A 14048-nucleotide genomic window follows, 5' to 3' on the forward strand; every position below is an offset into this window, starting at 1 on the left:
AAAAATAATTAAAATATCTATAAGTTTTAATTTTACAGATATTCATCATTCTATTAATTTTCTATTTTCATTATTAATAAAATAAAGATAATTAAATATCTTTCTTTATTATTTCATTTATAACTTTTAATATCCTTCTTAAATTTTATTATTTTTAATATTTTTATTCATGATTATTTATTTTTTAATTATTAACTATTGATAAAATTAAAAAGAAAAATAAAAATGTAAAACTAAATTAAAATTTGAAAATATTTTAATTTTTAAGTACTTCGAATTTTTGTTTTTTTAAAATTATATGAGTTTATAATTTTATGAATTGTTTAAAAAAACATTGTTTTCCTCACCTTTATTCTTTGAATTGTGATAAATACCAATTCACCAATATATTAGAATAAATATTTTAAATAAGATATATGCTGTGTGGTAATAATTTAAATTTTTTTATTTTTAATTTTTATTTAATTTATATCAAATAAATTTAATTGATTAAATTATTTGTTTTTTAATATATTAGTAATAAATTTAATTATTATTTAAATTTATGTATTAGTATATGTTGATTTAGGCGTATTTACTTTAAATCGAAGCAATCAATTAAATTAAAATATTTAATAAATAAAGATTTTTAAAAATATAATTTAAGGGTATAAAATAATATAAAAGTATTAAGTAAAAATTAATGATTAAAGATTAAGTATTTTTAAAATAAAAAAATATTATTTATTCACATATTCGATAAATTATTTTTAATAATTTTATGAAAATAAAATTAAAGATGTCACATGAATTTAATATTTTAAAAGAGCTCTTAATATTATTAATTTTTTAGTTCCTAATTATAGTAACAGGCCTCATAAAAAATTAAATTTATAATTACAAAAATAAATTTAAAAAAAATTTCAAACTTAATTAAGATAGAATTATTAAGTTGAGTATTATCTAATACTAATAATAATAAGACAAAATTATTAACTTTAGTATTATTTAATACATATAATTAAATTTGTAATTAGATAACGTTTAGTTAAAAAGAAATTTTAAAATAAAATTATTATTTTTTAATTATGCTAAATATTAATTAATGGTAGGCATAAGTGGCAAATTTTGATTATATATATATATATATATATATATTTTTTTTTTTTTTCAAAATAAATAAAAAATAAAATTTTAAAAATTTATATGTAGTATGTATATATTCAAATATTAAAATTACAAAACACTCATATTTTACTATTGGTGCACTCATGTTTTATATATATTAAAATTTGTCAGAATTTAAAATTTTTTTGAAATATATAATAAATATAATTTTATTCATATTAATTATATTTTATATATACCATTTATAAAATAAATTAATAATTTATTTTCAAAAATTATATAATTCTTATATATATATATATATATATATATATAATTGCATTTGCATTAAATATATTCTATTTCATTTTACCTTATATTTTAAATTTTAATAATTATATATTATAAAATCTTTATTAAACAACTTAGGAGATATAAACAATAGAAATAAAATTTAAAATAATTAATAAAAATTTAAAATATTATATTATTTTTATATATTAAAATTAAAAAATATATAAAATTATTACCTCTTAAAATTTCAGAGCCATACAAAATTTCTAGATCGCGCAAAGCACCCTACCTGGCTTGCCACGTGTACACACATATTTTGGAGTGTAATATGGCAGATGCATAGATCCAGGAGGACACTACCTAGCTCACATGGTCAGCGTAGTAGCAGAGACGAGACGACGACAATGGCGGCGATTTATCTTCTAATTTTATTTCCCGCTATTTTTTTGTCTTCTCTATTGGATCTCTCATCTCAAGATCCGCAGAGCATCCACCACCTGCTCCCCCAATTGCACGACGCCAAGCTCAAGGTCGCTCAATTAGGTAACATCCAATCCCTTTTCATCTTTTTTTTGAACCAAACATGTAGTTTGAGACTTGAGATTGTGCTCTTCTGATTTAATTTTGTAAAGGAACCCCTAATTTACTTGCTTCTACGAGCAGAATCTTCTCTTGAGGAAATCATCCAAAAGGTTAAGGATAGAGACCTTTATTTGGAGGAAGGAGAGTATCGAATTCAGGAGATGGAGAAGAAGATTAACGATTTGCAATCTACTCTTTCAAATTTGAAGGTTTTCTTTGTTCGTTACTTATACCTGTTGGATGATATGAATGCTTCCATGCTTACAATATCTGGAATTGACTTTTGAGCTCTTAATTGTAGGGTGGCTCACTGCCTTTGCCCGCTGATCAAAAGGTTAATGTTCTGGAAGAAGAGGTTTGTTGCTGTTGCATTTCCTTATAAATTTTCCTTTTCTCTGGTACCTCTTTCAATCTGCTTAGCGCTATGCTTAATTGACAATGAGTTTGTTTTATACTTCATCGAAAATTCAACTGACTCGGCCTTTAGTTTGATAATGCCTAGATACGAGTTCTATGGGCAACTTCAAGAAAGAACAATTTTGATCTTCATGTTTTAGAGTCTAAAGCAAGAGAAGCTGAGGACAGATTGCAAACAGTGACTTCGCAGGTTGAGAAGGTCCATTCTCTTAAACCCGTTGTTAATGATTTTAACTCTTTGATGTGTATAGATATTTCAATGAATGAAACAGCAAAACCAAGAAAAATCTTTACATCATTTAGTAGTTAATCCAACCCCCTCATTTTCAAGTTCTTTTTTCATTCAAACGAGGCAAAATTGTTCCATAGCATTACCTGTTAAAGACAATAATTTATGAACTCAAGCTCGAATTCAAGCTCACTTAAATTTGTTTGAGCTTTAATTGGAGATTAGTAAATGAGTTTATCTAAATTTTAACAGTAACCAGATATCAATGGAGCTCAAGTATTTCAAGGTTTTCATTGAGAAGTGTTCAAACATGAAAAATAAAACTGAATTGCCCTTAAGTCCAGTTTCGAACATTGAGTTTTGAGTGCACTATATTGACTGACTCAGCTTGATTATAGTTATACCCTCAAAAATTTTCAGTGTAAGAAGAAGGAAAAAATCTTCTGGAAATATTTAAAGAAAAGAAGATGGTGAATATGTTTTGGAAAAATTTTATTTGAATTGTTGCTTCTTATTCTCCTTCTGCTTCTCCTTTTTTTTTTTTTTTGGGGAGTGTGGGATTAGTTGTTATCATGCACTTAATAACATTATACATTCCTGTACTTAGGAGACAAAATAAGAATTAGTGTTTGTTAGTGCAAGTTTTCACATTTTAGTTCTTCACATTCATTAGTTATGGATATTTTTTGGTTTCTTTCAGATGGCTGACATAGTGTCAGAGCAGTGGATCCAAATTCAACAGTTTGAGCAGGCTCTTCAACTAAGAGAAGTATGTTTTAGCAAAAGGGCAATATTAGCCATAGGTTCCTAAGGATTTGTTAAGCCAAAGGCTGATATTAATGCCTCAAATGATCTATAACAATTCCTCCCTGCTCTTTTTAACAGATGAGCATATTAAAGGCTCGGAGACGAGCAAGGATTCCTAGATGCTCATTCTTGAAGGTGATATTAAGATATTTAATCTTATTCCATGTTTTCATGTCATTTGAAATTTATTCAATGTTCCCATGCATTATGAGTAGCAACAATGAGTCTTTAAAGATAAGAAGTTTCTTATTTTGAGATGTATTATCCAAGATGTTTGTTATGGCCAATTTTCTTGATTTTTGTGGATTTGCAGTTCATAAATGACCTTTCCGGTGAATATCTTCCAAAGTCTCTTGGGCCACTGGGTTCGCATTTGTTTGGCATGGAGTCTGCCTTTGGATCCTACATCTCCCAAACTCTACATCAGTTAGAAAGATTCTTTTCAACAGTGAAAGAGTCCCACCATGAGGTTTATACTTTCTCTTCTTAATTTTGTACAATATCTCCTGTCTTGATTTTCATTTCCTCTCTTCATAGGATAACCAATAAAAGTAGTTTGTTGTAGATATGAAATTCTAGTGGAAAACAATTTTGAGTTTTTCATTTTCTAAGAAAACTCTGGTTTTCATAGTCTATAGAAAATAAGGAAAAAATGAAAAACGTGTTCACTTGCGAATAATAGAAAATAATTTTCTAATTTAAAAAAAAAATTATTTATATCTTTCATAATTAAAAAAATAAGTCAATGTAAAAAATGCTTAAAAACTTTATTTTAAATTTTTTTTAATGTGTATATTCATTTATTTTATAATAATATGATTAATTTTTATCACTGTAAATAAATATTTTTCTAAAAAATCATTGTTTTCCATTTGGAAAACAAAATTTTTATTATAAAGGAAAACAGTGGAAAACAATTTAAAACTTTTTCACATTTTAGTTAAATTTTGGAAAATTGATTTTCCAGTTCTCCATTTAGAAAATTAGCACATGTGAACATGAAACTCTGTTTTTCAGTTTTTTTTTTGAAATTTTTTTTCAGAAAATTACCTCAATTTTCCACAAGTGAACATTCTTTATGATAAGTATGATCTTCTATGTCTTTTTCTTCTGCAAGATATCATGTTTTTTTTTTTTTCATTCAATCAAATATAATCTAAGGCTAGTTTGGAGAATGACCTGGTCAGATTGGATTTAATAATGGCCTCTCCCAACTATTGAGAGTTGTAAGAGACAAGGTTTAAGAGCAATTGCAGAGTTAATTTGTATTACAGTCTGTTTACTGATTTGTGGATATGATGCAAGCATTTACCAGCCTATATTTAATATCATCTATATGTATAATTTTGCTCATGGTCACAGAGTAGCATTGAAGCGAGCTTATGCATAATTAGGTCACCATTGCAATACTAGCCCTTGTCCTCTTTAATAAGGCCCTATAACCTAGGTGTCCCCTAGGCACCATTTTGTTGCGTTAATGAAATTTTGACTCTCATTTTCTTTATAGCTGCAAGGTTTCATCAAAAGAGAAATGGAAAGACATGAGTTCAGTGCCCGAATTGCCAATGAGGAACTAGTATTTTTTGTGGTATGCTTTTTTGCTATTAGTTCTCTCCATCTGTCTCTCTCTCAACAGATGTTTGTATACTAATGCATCCACTGTTTAGTTTTTTCTTGTAAAATAAATCATTGGAATGGATTTTGTGAAACCGCAGGCTTCTGCTTTGATCATATTCCCAGTCTTGAGTGCTTGGATGTTGCTCTCATCACAGTTGCACTAGTTGAGAATTTTACTCTCGATGAAAACAGCCTATTCTATTGTGAAGAAGAGGATAATGCGCAAACCAACACTACCAACCTATGCAGCTTTTGTGGAAAGTGGGTGCGGGGTGGTACTTGTAACACATGTCCATGTTGGATCCTGCTGTAATTTCGTTTACATGATCTCTGGTGGTTATCCTATTAGCCTTACAAGGTCAAAATCAATACTTTATGCCCACATTGTTTGGGTTTTTGACATTACAAATCAATATTCTAATGTTCTGAATGTAAATATGCTATGAACCGAGTTTAAGTTTTGATGCAGAATCCAAGTTACTGTTTCAAATTCTGTGGGATAGTCCATAGATATTCAATGTGTGCGCCAGTTTTCTACTTACGTTGGTAGAACTTTGGTGATTGGTCCCCTAACTCTTGATTTCATTACGTATAGGACGCCAGCATTTCAACTCTATTTATAAATATCGCTGTTAGATAGATCCCTTGAATAAAGAAATCGATACGTTTCTGGATGATGTTGCATTATTGCTTTATGGCTAAGCCAAAATAAGCTACAATATCCATAATAAATTTCATGTTCTTTCACTTTGTTTTTCACTGGTGGATAGACGTATGAACCGATAAAATATGGGGGTGTCCGATTCGTTAAATACATAATCCAAGGTCACATATTTTCATCAACTTGTGATGGAGGTTATATATATATATATATATATTTAGAGATAGACACACACCGTTTAACGATGAAAATTAATTCTTATAAAAATCATGATGTGATTATCATCATGCATATTATTTATTATAGTTGGTGAAGAACACATTATCATTACTATAATTCAGATTTGAATATATATGGAGCCACTGAATTGAATGTTTGATTTCATTTAATCACTCAACTATCTATGTTTAAATGCAAAGCTCATCACGTGACGTGCAAAAGCAAAACAGAGGAAAAGACTTCACCTCCAAGGCCCTGTTTTCATACAGCTCGGCACGCCATCAGTCTCTTTCTTTGAGACCGGGAATAGTAGCAAAAATTTTCATTTCAATCTCATCGTCAAGATGGAGGACACAACATGGGAGCAGAGACTACAAGCCCTAACCCACGTCCTAACCAGCACCACAACACCACCACCTCTCTACTCTCAATTATTTATCTCCAGACAAATTCCGTGCTACCTCAACTGGGACTACCCACCGATCCTCTGCACCAAAGACACCAGGATCTTCCCTTCTCTCCATCTGAGGTGGGGATTCTCTCTCTTTGTCAAAAGGGTCTCCAGATTAGGGATTCCTGAGACTTCTTGGAGGTCCAAGTGCCCATACCAACAACCCCCACCGCTGATTCTTGCAAAAGGAGTAGAGGAAGCACAGTGGGGTGATGAGCAAAAAAGAGTATATTTTAGGATGAGGATGAGAAGGAAAAGACTTGGCAGTAATATTCATCCTTCTATTCCTATTTTAGTTCCCAATCTGTTACTGTTTTCACTTCTGCTCTGGAACCCTCTTCCTAATCTTGATTCTTAAGAAATATTGTGGGTTTGTAACATGTGCATGTAATTAAAATTGTAACAATTTTCCATCATGGTTATTCTGGTTTGGTTATGATTTTGAATTTTGGAACTTCTGTTTTTGCGAATCTTAATACCTATGACCTACCCATCTGAAGAGGTTGCTGGTTAATTAGAATAACATAATTAATACTTTAATGAGGCAGCGAAAAGGGATTATTTCTACCCACGTAAAGTTGCAGTCGTTTGTTGAGCAGAATTGAAAAGAAAGGTAGAAGGCTCTGTTTGGATGAGGTTAGGAAGGCTACACAAAGGGAAAGATAGGTAAATAACTATTTTAATACTATTTTAAAAAGAGTGAGTTAACAGAGAATAAGAGTAAGTAAAGATAAGTGATATACGTCTTTACTTCTCAAATTTTAATTTTTGAGGATCGAAAATTATGAATATTTTTATTTACACTTTTTAAATTTATCCTTTTTTTACCACCTTCAAAATATAAATAATATATATTATATCTTCTTATCTTTTTATTAATTTACTCTTCTTCAAACATAAATTTTTTTTTTATTATAATCTTTCTTACCTTACTCATTTCTTACTTTTTTTTTTATCTTTTTTTTATTTACCTTTCTCTCACCCCATTCAAATAGCCATAAGTAATCTATAAGTAATCTAAAAATTCTTCCATATATTCATAATATATGCTCGTAGCAAGAGAAGATTTTTATGTTAACGTTGTTGGTATTGCCGCAGTGGGTCAGCATTTTGCCTATGTTCATATTTTTTCCATTCATGACGTTTTCTTGAGATTGTTATGTTAAAAGAAATTTGAATTGCACCCTTTGACATGAATCTTTCTGCTCCATGAAAGACTAATCAATCGGTCTTCTCTGGATGGCTAGAAGCAACCAAACTTAGAAATATATTCTTCACTCTTCAGGCTGACAAGGAGACTTGTTAATTCAAAAACAGATAAACATTCAAGATGGAATGGGCTAAATTGGCTAAAGAATAATGAATTCCCATCAATGACTTAGTACTTTGGATGCTAATCTTTTACCTTTCAAAGCTTCAACAACTTGTTTATTTTCCTTTATTCTTCTTTTTTTTCTTTGGTAACATACTTTGCCAATTCCCAGTTGTCTTCTTTTCCTTTTTACTTTGTTCTAATAATGCCACATTGCTACTGCCAATACAAGCTTTGCAAATTTGATAGCCGCAAATCACGGAATAAATTGCACCTAAACCAAGAAAAAAGAAAAGGGCAAAATGAGTTTTGGTTGATTAGGTCAAAATGCAAACGTTGACAATATATGGAAAGCTTCATCATTGGTTCTTCATTTTCACCTGGCATTCTATCAATCAAGCTTCCACCACTCTGCTTCTTTTGATTGTAGCTTCTCATCTATTGGTGTTGTGCTGATGTTGATCTCATCTCCTGACTCCTGTTATGGAGTTAATAGTGCTACTCATTAAGTTTAATGAAGAATTATTATTTAACCCTTTTATTTAAAAAAAAATAATTATTTAATTACTTTATTTTAAAAATATATTATTTAATCCCTTTATAAAATTTCAGTTAGTGAATTATTTAATCCTCTAATTTACTTTTTTTGTTAGTCAAGTTAGTCAAAAGATAAAATATTTATAGACAAAAAAATGAATAATTGATGAATTTAAAATTACAGGTACTAAATAATTATATAATTCAAATAATAGAGACTGAATAGTTGAGTTAAGGAAAAAAATCATTTTAAAATAATGAAAAGAACTAAATAGTTTATAAATTAAAAAAAAATATGAATTAAATAATGTTTTTCAAAATAGAAAAATTAAATAAATAATTTTATTAAAATATAAATATTAAATAATAATTTTTCTAAAATAAAATGTAAGTTTTAATGCCATTTTTGAAGAGGAAATGGTAATAGTTTTGAGCTTGTTGTCCACCTTAAACGTTTTAATCATCAAGCACTTTATATTAAAAACATTTTTTTAATGTCTTAAACAAATTGGAAATTTTTCATTTTTTTGTATTTTAGAGTGACTGGCCAGCTTGTTTAAGCAATAAAAACTTTTTCTTTATTTTAATTTTTTTTTCTAACATCTTTTTATTTTTGATAAATGTACCAACCATAGAGAGAACTTACTTTATACCTTTTGCTTTTCTTTTTTACCCTTTAAACAATTTATCAAGTTCTTTAATTTGGGTTAATTAATTTTAATTTTAATTATATATATATATATATATATATATATATATATATATATATATATCATAGAAAACAAGAAGCTAAAGCAAGTTTCATTAGGAGCCTTTCTTGGTTGGGTGAGATTATAAATAGCTAATTATTAGATAAAATATTTATAAGTAGAGCCATATATTTATTATATATTAATTTTACATAAATCTTAATACAAATATTTGATTTAATGGTTATTGATCAAGTTTATATGGGGTATGGTCACTTAACTTTATGAGTATTTTTATAAAAGTTATTAAATTTTAATTTTTTTCATAAAATTCATTGAAATTTCAATTTAATTTCATAAAAATCACCGTGATTAAAAATCAAAAGTTTTCATGTTAGTCTATTTATCTGTTAACTATTTTACAAATAAAATTACCTAACTAGTAGTTATCGATGAAGAAGAAGGGAGAAGTTTGATAACGAGGAGGATAGCTGGATACAATTTATGCATTCTGTTTTCTTTTTTTTTTTTAATTTATAAAATAAAATAATTTTATTTATAAAATAGTTGACAAACCTGAAAATTTTTAATTTTCGATTATAATAACTTTTATGAAATCAAATTAAAATTTAATGAATTTTATAAAAAAAATTAAAATTTAATAATTTTTATGAAAATACTTATAATATTGCATTTGATATTTACCCAGCTTATATGAGATACACCCATTTTGGTTATGTTGATGATCATGTGCAACAAACAAGGGTTGGACCTATCTCACCAAATCTTCATAATTATGTTCATAACTTGGTTTAATTTGGCAGTTGCAGGAACAACCACCCAGCATTGGACAGTTCCCTGTTTTTTCCAATTACATATATTTAAATATAATGACAAAAAGGTCATTAAATTTCCTGTAATCATATTAATTATATTAATTTTCTTTTTCAAATTATGTTAATTATGTTATTTTCCTTTATATATGTCAATTAATTAGTTATGTTAATTTGTTTTTTAATTATGTCAATTATATCAATTTCCTTCATTTTGATTCTATTTCCTTAATTTTTCAATTTTATTAATCAACTGTAATTAATTAAAATATATTTTTAAATATTTTAATCAAATTATTTTCTTAAACTATTTTAAGGCTTAAATATAATTTGTTAAATATTTATAAATTTTAAAAACTTTTTGTTCCAAAGTAGACTTCTGATTTTAGTTTCAATTTAATAAGAGGTTAGCATTGTTTAGTTTAAATCAAAAATTGAATTAATAAAATTCAGCTTTTCGGTTATTCGATTAATTTTGTTCAGTTTAAATTTTAAAATATTTAATTAATTAGATTCAATTTTATTTTTTATGATGAAAAATTAAATTAATCAAACTGATTAAATTTATTTTATTATTTTTAATAAATATTATATATAAAAAAATAAATATAAAAAATTAATCAACCAAATTGATGTAACGAAAATATTTCAATTTGATTAAATTCAATTTAATTCAGCTAATTAAATCAGACTACTAATTTGATTCGATTTGATATTTTCTTTTAAAAAAAAATTAATTTTATTGATTTTATTAAATTTCAAATCCAATAGATCAAATCAACCAAATTCTCAAATCTAAATACAAATTCATGAAATGGAAACTGAGATTCAAACTTAATACCTTAGTTTTAGGCTGATTTTAAACCAATAAAACCTTGATTGATTTCAGATTTTATTCAAAGAAATTATTAGGCGCATTAAATTTTAGTATTTTTTATACTTAAAAAATGTGAATTCTTTCGTAAATTATAGAAAATGAATCTCATATTTTAGTATGAGATGAGATTAGGGATGACAACTAGTAGAGTACTAGCGAAAATTACCCTATCCGAATTCAAACTCAATTAACATTATCAAAACCCAAATCCGTCCCAAACCCGATTAAAATTTATTCTCAAATTTTATATATTTTAATTAATATTTTTCATAAAAAATTATTTTGATTAATAATTTATATTTTAAAAATTTAATAATTTTATAAAATATTTAAATTTCATTTTATATAAAATAAAATATAAAAAAATTTAAATATTATTATAAAAAATACATATTTTATATTTAATTAGATATTTATATAAATAGGTTCGGATAACAAATACCCAATATGTAAAATTTAAATCTGACCCGAACCCATCACTGATATTATTTTTCAAATCCGAATTCATTCCAAATTCGATTATATAATAATCAAATCCTTCTTATTAGAGTTCGATTAGGTAGAATACCTACAAAAACTCAACTCATAGCGATTCCTATATGAGACTCTATTTTATAAGTAAAAGTACACATATACCTGAAATAGTTAATAATTTATCATTTCTAGAAGCATTAGAACTTTTTTTTCCTATCAGGAAATCCTGAAGCATATATTTGTACGTAGCCGTTGAGCTATAAATTAACAACTTTGCATCAAAGTTTCTTAGTTTGGTGATAAAATAAACCTATCAACCCAACAAATGATATAAACTTACACCATTCACCTAACCAAATTAAACTAAACACCATTAATCATGCCTATATGTAAAACTCATTAATGCCACGTTTTTAGCTGCATAATATGCTATTAACCATCTTAAACTATTATCTCACGTTTTCTGAAATAAGATATTTGAGTTAAATATATGACTGAATTAAATCTCTTTCTTTTGAGTTAACTTTTAAGATGAAGTTAAAACGAATTCATTTTCTCTATATGGTATAAGAGCCTGTCCTTCTACAATGTTAACCCCCGCAGATGTGTTTATCTGCAAACAAGGAGCTACTAATATGCATTTTTTTTTAATATTTTCTTTAAAATTATTTTATTTAATTTTAATTAAAATTTGACTTTTAACCACTCTAAACTCTTACTTTATAAATAATTTCAGTGTAATTTGAAAAAAAAAAATTGTCTCACTATGAACAAATAGAGATAAATAAATGGTGGAGGGTGAAAAATTTACGCCCCCAAAATTAAATTATGAACAAACAAGAAAGAAAAGAAATGGAAGGTACCATTTATGCATAGTTTTGTATTTACAGATTGCAGATTTGCCATTAAAGAATGAGAGAAAATGAATAGCAAAAGGTTAGGTGTGTCAATGGAGATTAAACAAAGGGGAAGAGGCCACATGCTGTCTGCACTAAATGCCATTATTGGCTAGCTTTGCCCCACCTCCCACAATCCCCGCATAATTGCGCGCCCAGAACCATGGCCATCATTATACATCTTTATCCACTTTGCTTAAGCTTTCTAAGTTCCGATATTTGCCCCTCCCATTAAACAAATTATTACGTTAATTGTCACAGGAAAATAAAACCCACTTTTGTTTTGAAGATTCTTAGCAATTTCAGCTTTTTTTGGGGGGAAATTTCCCATTTTAACTACATGGGTAATTGGTAACTTCTGAGGAATTTGCTGCAATTGACATAAACCTCGGATTCTTTAGATGTTAATTGATATCTTTTCCAATCTTCATTATGGGAATACGTATATGTATTGATTTGCTTTAATCCAGCTTGATTTGCTTCAAAGATAAGAAATATATAAAGAAAGTAGGATCAAACATAGTGATTTGAATTTGATAATTGAGATCTAATTAAGTAATGGGTCACATGAGAAGATCTTGAGAGGAAACACTAATTTGAATGGGGATGTTTCTCTCCACGAGAATGGATGTTCATGAAATACTGCCAAAGAAAAATATACTAAATAAAAAACAAACATAATTAACAGGAAGCATGAGGAGGAAATAATAAAAAAAAAAGGGGGAGAGGGCTCTTCGTTAAAGTTTTCTGATGCATTAGGGACCACAATAATCATCACTACCCCTTCAACTAATTAGTAGAAAAAATTGAGAGATTGAGACACCATTCTATATATAAACATGATACCCATCACAAACTCTTACTCACTATACACTAAACACTACCCACTGACATTTCATATCTTAGCTTCCTATTGCCACTCATGGGTTCCTCTCCAAAACTCTGTTCCTTTTTCTTCCTCTTAGCCCTTTTCTTTATGCAAACTTATGCTAGAGACAGCCAGTTCTTTAGCAAGGTCTCTCCCACCACCATCAACAGCAAAGAGGCTGCGGTGATCCCCAACGTAGAAGAAGAGAACTTGAAGAAGCAAGAACAAGAGCCAACCTTCATGCCAGAGAACCAAAATGGTTATGGCCTGTATGGTCAAGAGTCCACCCAGACCCAATTTCCGACCACCACTAAACTGGGAAATGCACCCTACACTACCACCACCACTTACAGCCCCTACAAAGAAACCTACACCAAATACCCCAGCACCAACACCAATTATTTCAATAACAATCAATACAACAACAATGCATACGAGGAAGAGCAACAAAACTTGGGTGAAACAAGCCTCCATGAAAGAAGCTACACCCCCACGACCAACCAGAACAACAACTATTACTACAATGGTGCAAATGGGTACAAAAACGAAGGGAAGCAAGGCATGAGTGACACCAGATTCTTGGAAAATGGGAAGTACTATTATGATATCAAGGGTGAGATGAGCAACTACTACCCAAATCAGTACCATAATTCAAGAAACAATTACGATACTAGGGGTTATTACAATAACAACAACGAGAATTTCTATGACAATTCCATGCAAAGCTATCAGAACCAGGAGAACTTCCAAGAGGCCCAAGATGAGCAGTACGTGCCTTGATTTAATCTTTTTTAGGCTTTGTGATCAAGAGGTGAAGTACTGAAGAAAATGATGAGGTTGGTTCAACTATAATTAATGGGTGATGTTATTAGAAGTTAAATTAAAATATATGTTCTTGTGAAAAGATTAAAAAAAATATCAATCAATTTATTGTGGTTATTATAATTTGATCTTCTTTAATGTTTGCTTAGGCTTCATGCTTTCAAAAACAGAGGTATATCAGAGAGTATGGTTATATTTTATTAATAATTAATTCAGTGAATGCATATGGCTTTTCGTGTTGCAATCTTTCAAGTAATTAACCCTAATGAGAAACTTAAAAACTGATTTCTTTTTTTTTTTTTTTTTTTTACATTAAAGTTTAGATGTGGGAGGCTCTCCAGTCCAGGGCCCTTAAATAAGACAATGACAATTATGAG

The 14048-nt window shown here is 28.3% G+C and overlaps 3 protein-coding genes across 4 annotated transcripts; all 3 read left to right on the plus strand.

Moving 5' to 3' along the window:
* The first annotated feature begins 1647 nt into the window (after positions 1-1647).
* On the plus strand, positions 1648-5525 carry LOC110632884 (uncharacterized). Of its 2 annotated transcripts, none has more exons than XM_058130261.1 (9): positions 1648-1923; positions 2044-2180; positions 2264-2317; positions 2465-2578; positions 3309-3377; positions 3494-3550; positions 3729-3884; positions 4923-5003; positions 5131-5525. In XM_058130261.1, exons 1-9 carry the CDS (start codon positions 1716-1718, stop codon positions 5194-5196), a joined length of 942 nt encoding a protein of 313 aa, XP_057986244.1. In that variant the 5' UTR covers positions 1648-1715; the 3' UTR covers positions 5197-5525. The 2 variants fall into 2 exon arrangements, with proteins under 2 accessions (XP_057986244.1, XP_021636946.2); XM_021781254.2 differs by having other exon boundaries at positions 1653-1923; positions 2044-2171.
* Positions 5526-6001: 476 nt separating this feature from the next.
* LOC110632885 (uncharacterized) lies at positions 6002-6779 on the plus strand. The gene has a single exon (XM_058130262.1). The coding sequence runs from the start codon at positions 6257-6259 to the stop codon at positions 6719-6721; it is 465 nt and encodes a 154-aa protein (XP_057986245.1). The 5' UTR covers positions 6002-6256; the 3' UTR covers positions 6722-6779.
* Positions 6780-12830: 6051 nt separating this feature from the next.
* LOC110632859 (protein E6) lies at positions 12831-13794 on the plus strand. The gene has a single exon (XM_021781217.2). It carries the CDS (start codon positions 12904-12906, stop codon positions 13627-13629), a length of 726 nt encoding a protein of 241 aa, XP_021636909.2. The 5' UTR covers positions 12831-12903; the 3' UTR covers positions 13630-13794.
* The last annotated feature ends 254 nt before the right edge of the window (positions 13795-14048 follow it).

Source organism: Hevea brasiliensis, chromosome 11 (genome assembly GCF_030052815.1).
Source record: "Hevea brasiliensis isolate MT/VB/25A 57/8 chromosome 11, ASM3005281v1, whole genome shotgun sequence".
Taxonomy (NCBI): domain Eukaryota; kingdom Viridiplantae; phylum Streptophyta; class Magnoliopsida; order Malpighiales; family Euphorbiaceae; genus Hevea; species Hevea brasiliensis.

Bases quoted from the DNA above. Each gene is read 5' to 3' on its own strand.
- LOC110632859 (XM_021781217.2), top strand. From the start codon at position 12,904: ATGGGTTCCTCTCCAAAACTCTGTTCCTTTTTCTTCCTCTTAGCCCTT.
- LOC110632884 (XM_058130261.1), top strand. From the start codon at position 1,716: ATGCATAGATCCAGGAGGACACTACCTAGCTCACATGGTCAGCGTAGT. The intron at 1,924-2,043 runs GTAACATCCAAT...TTCTACGAGCAG, and splicing joins GCTCAAGGTCGCTCAATTAG to AATCTTCTCTTGAGGAAATC. The intron at 3,378-3,493 runs GTATGTTTTAGC...TCTTTTTAACAG, and splicing joins AGGCTCTTCAACTAAGAGAA to ATGAGCATATTAAAGGCTCG.
- LOC110632885 (XM_058130262.1), top strand. From the start codon at position 6,257: ATGGAGGACACAACATGGGAGCAGAGACTACAAGCCCTAACCCACGTC.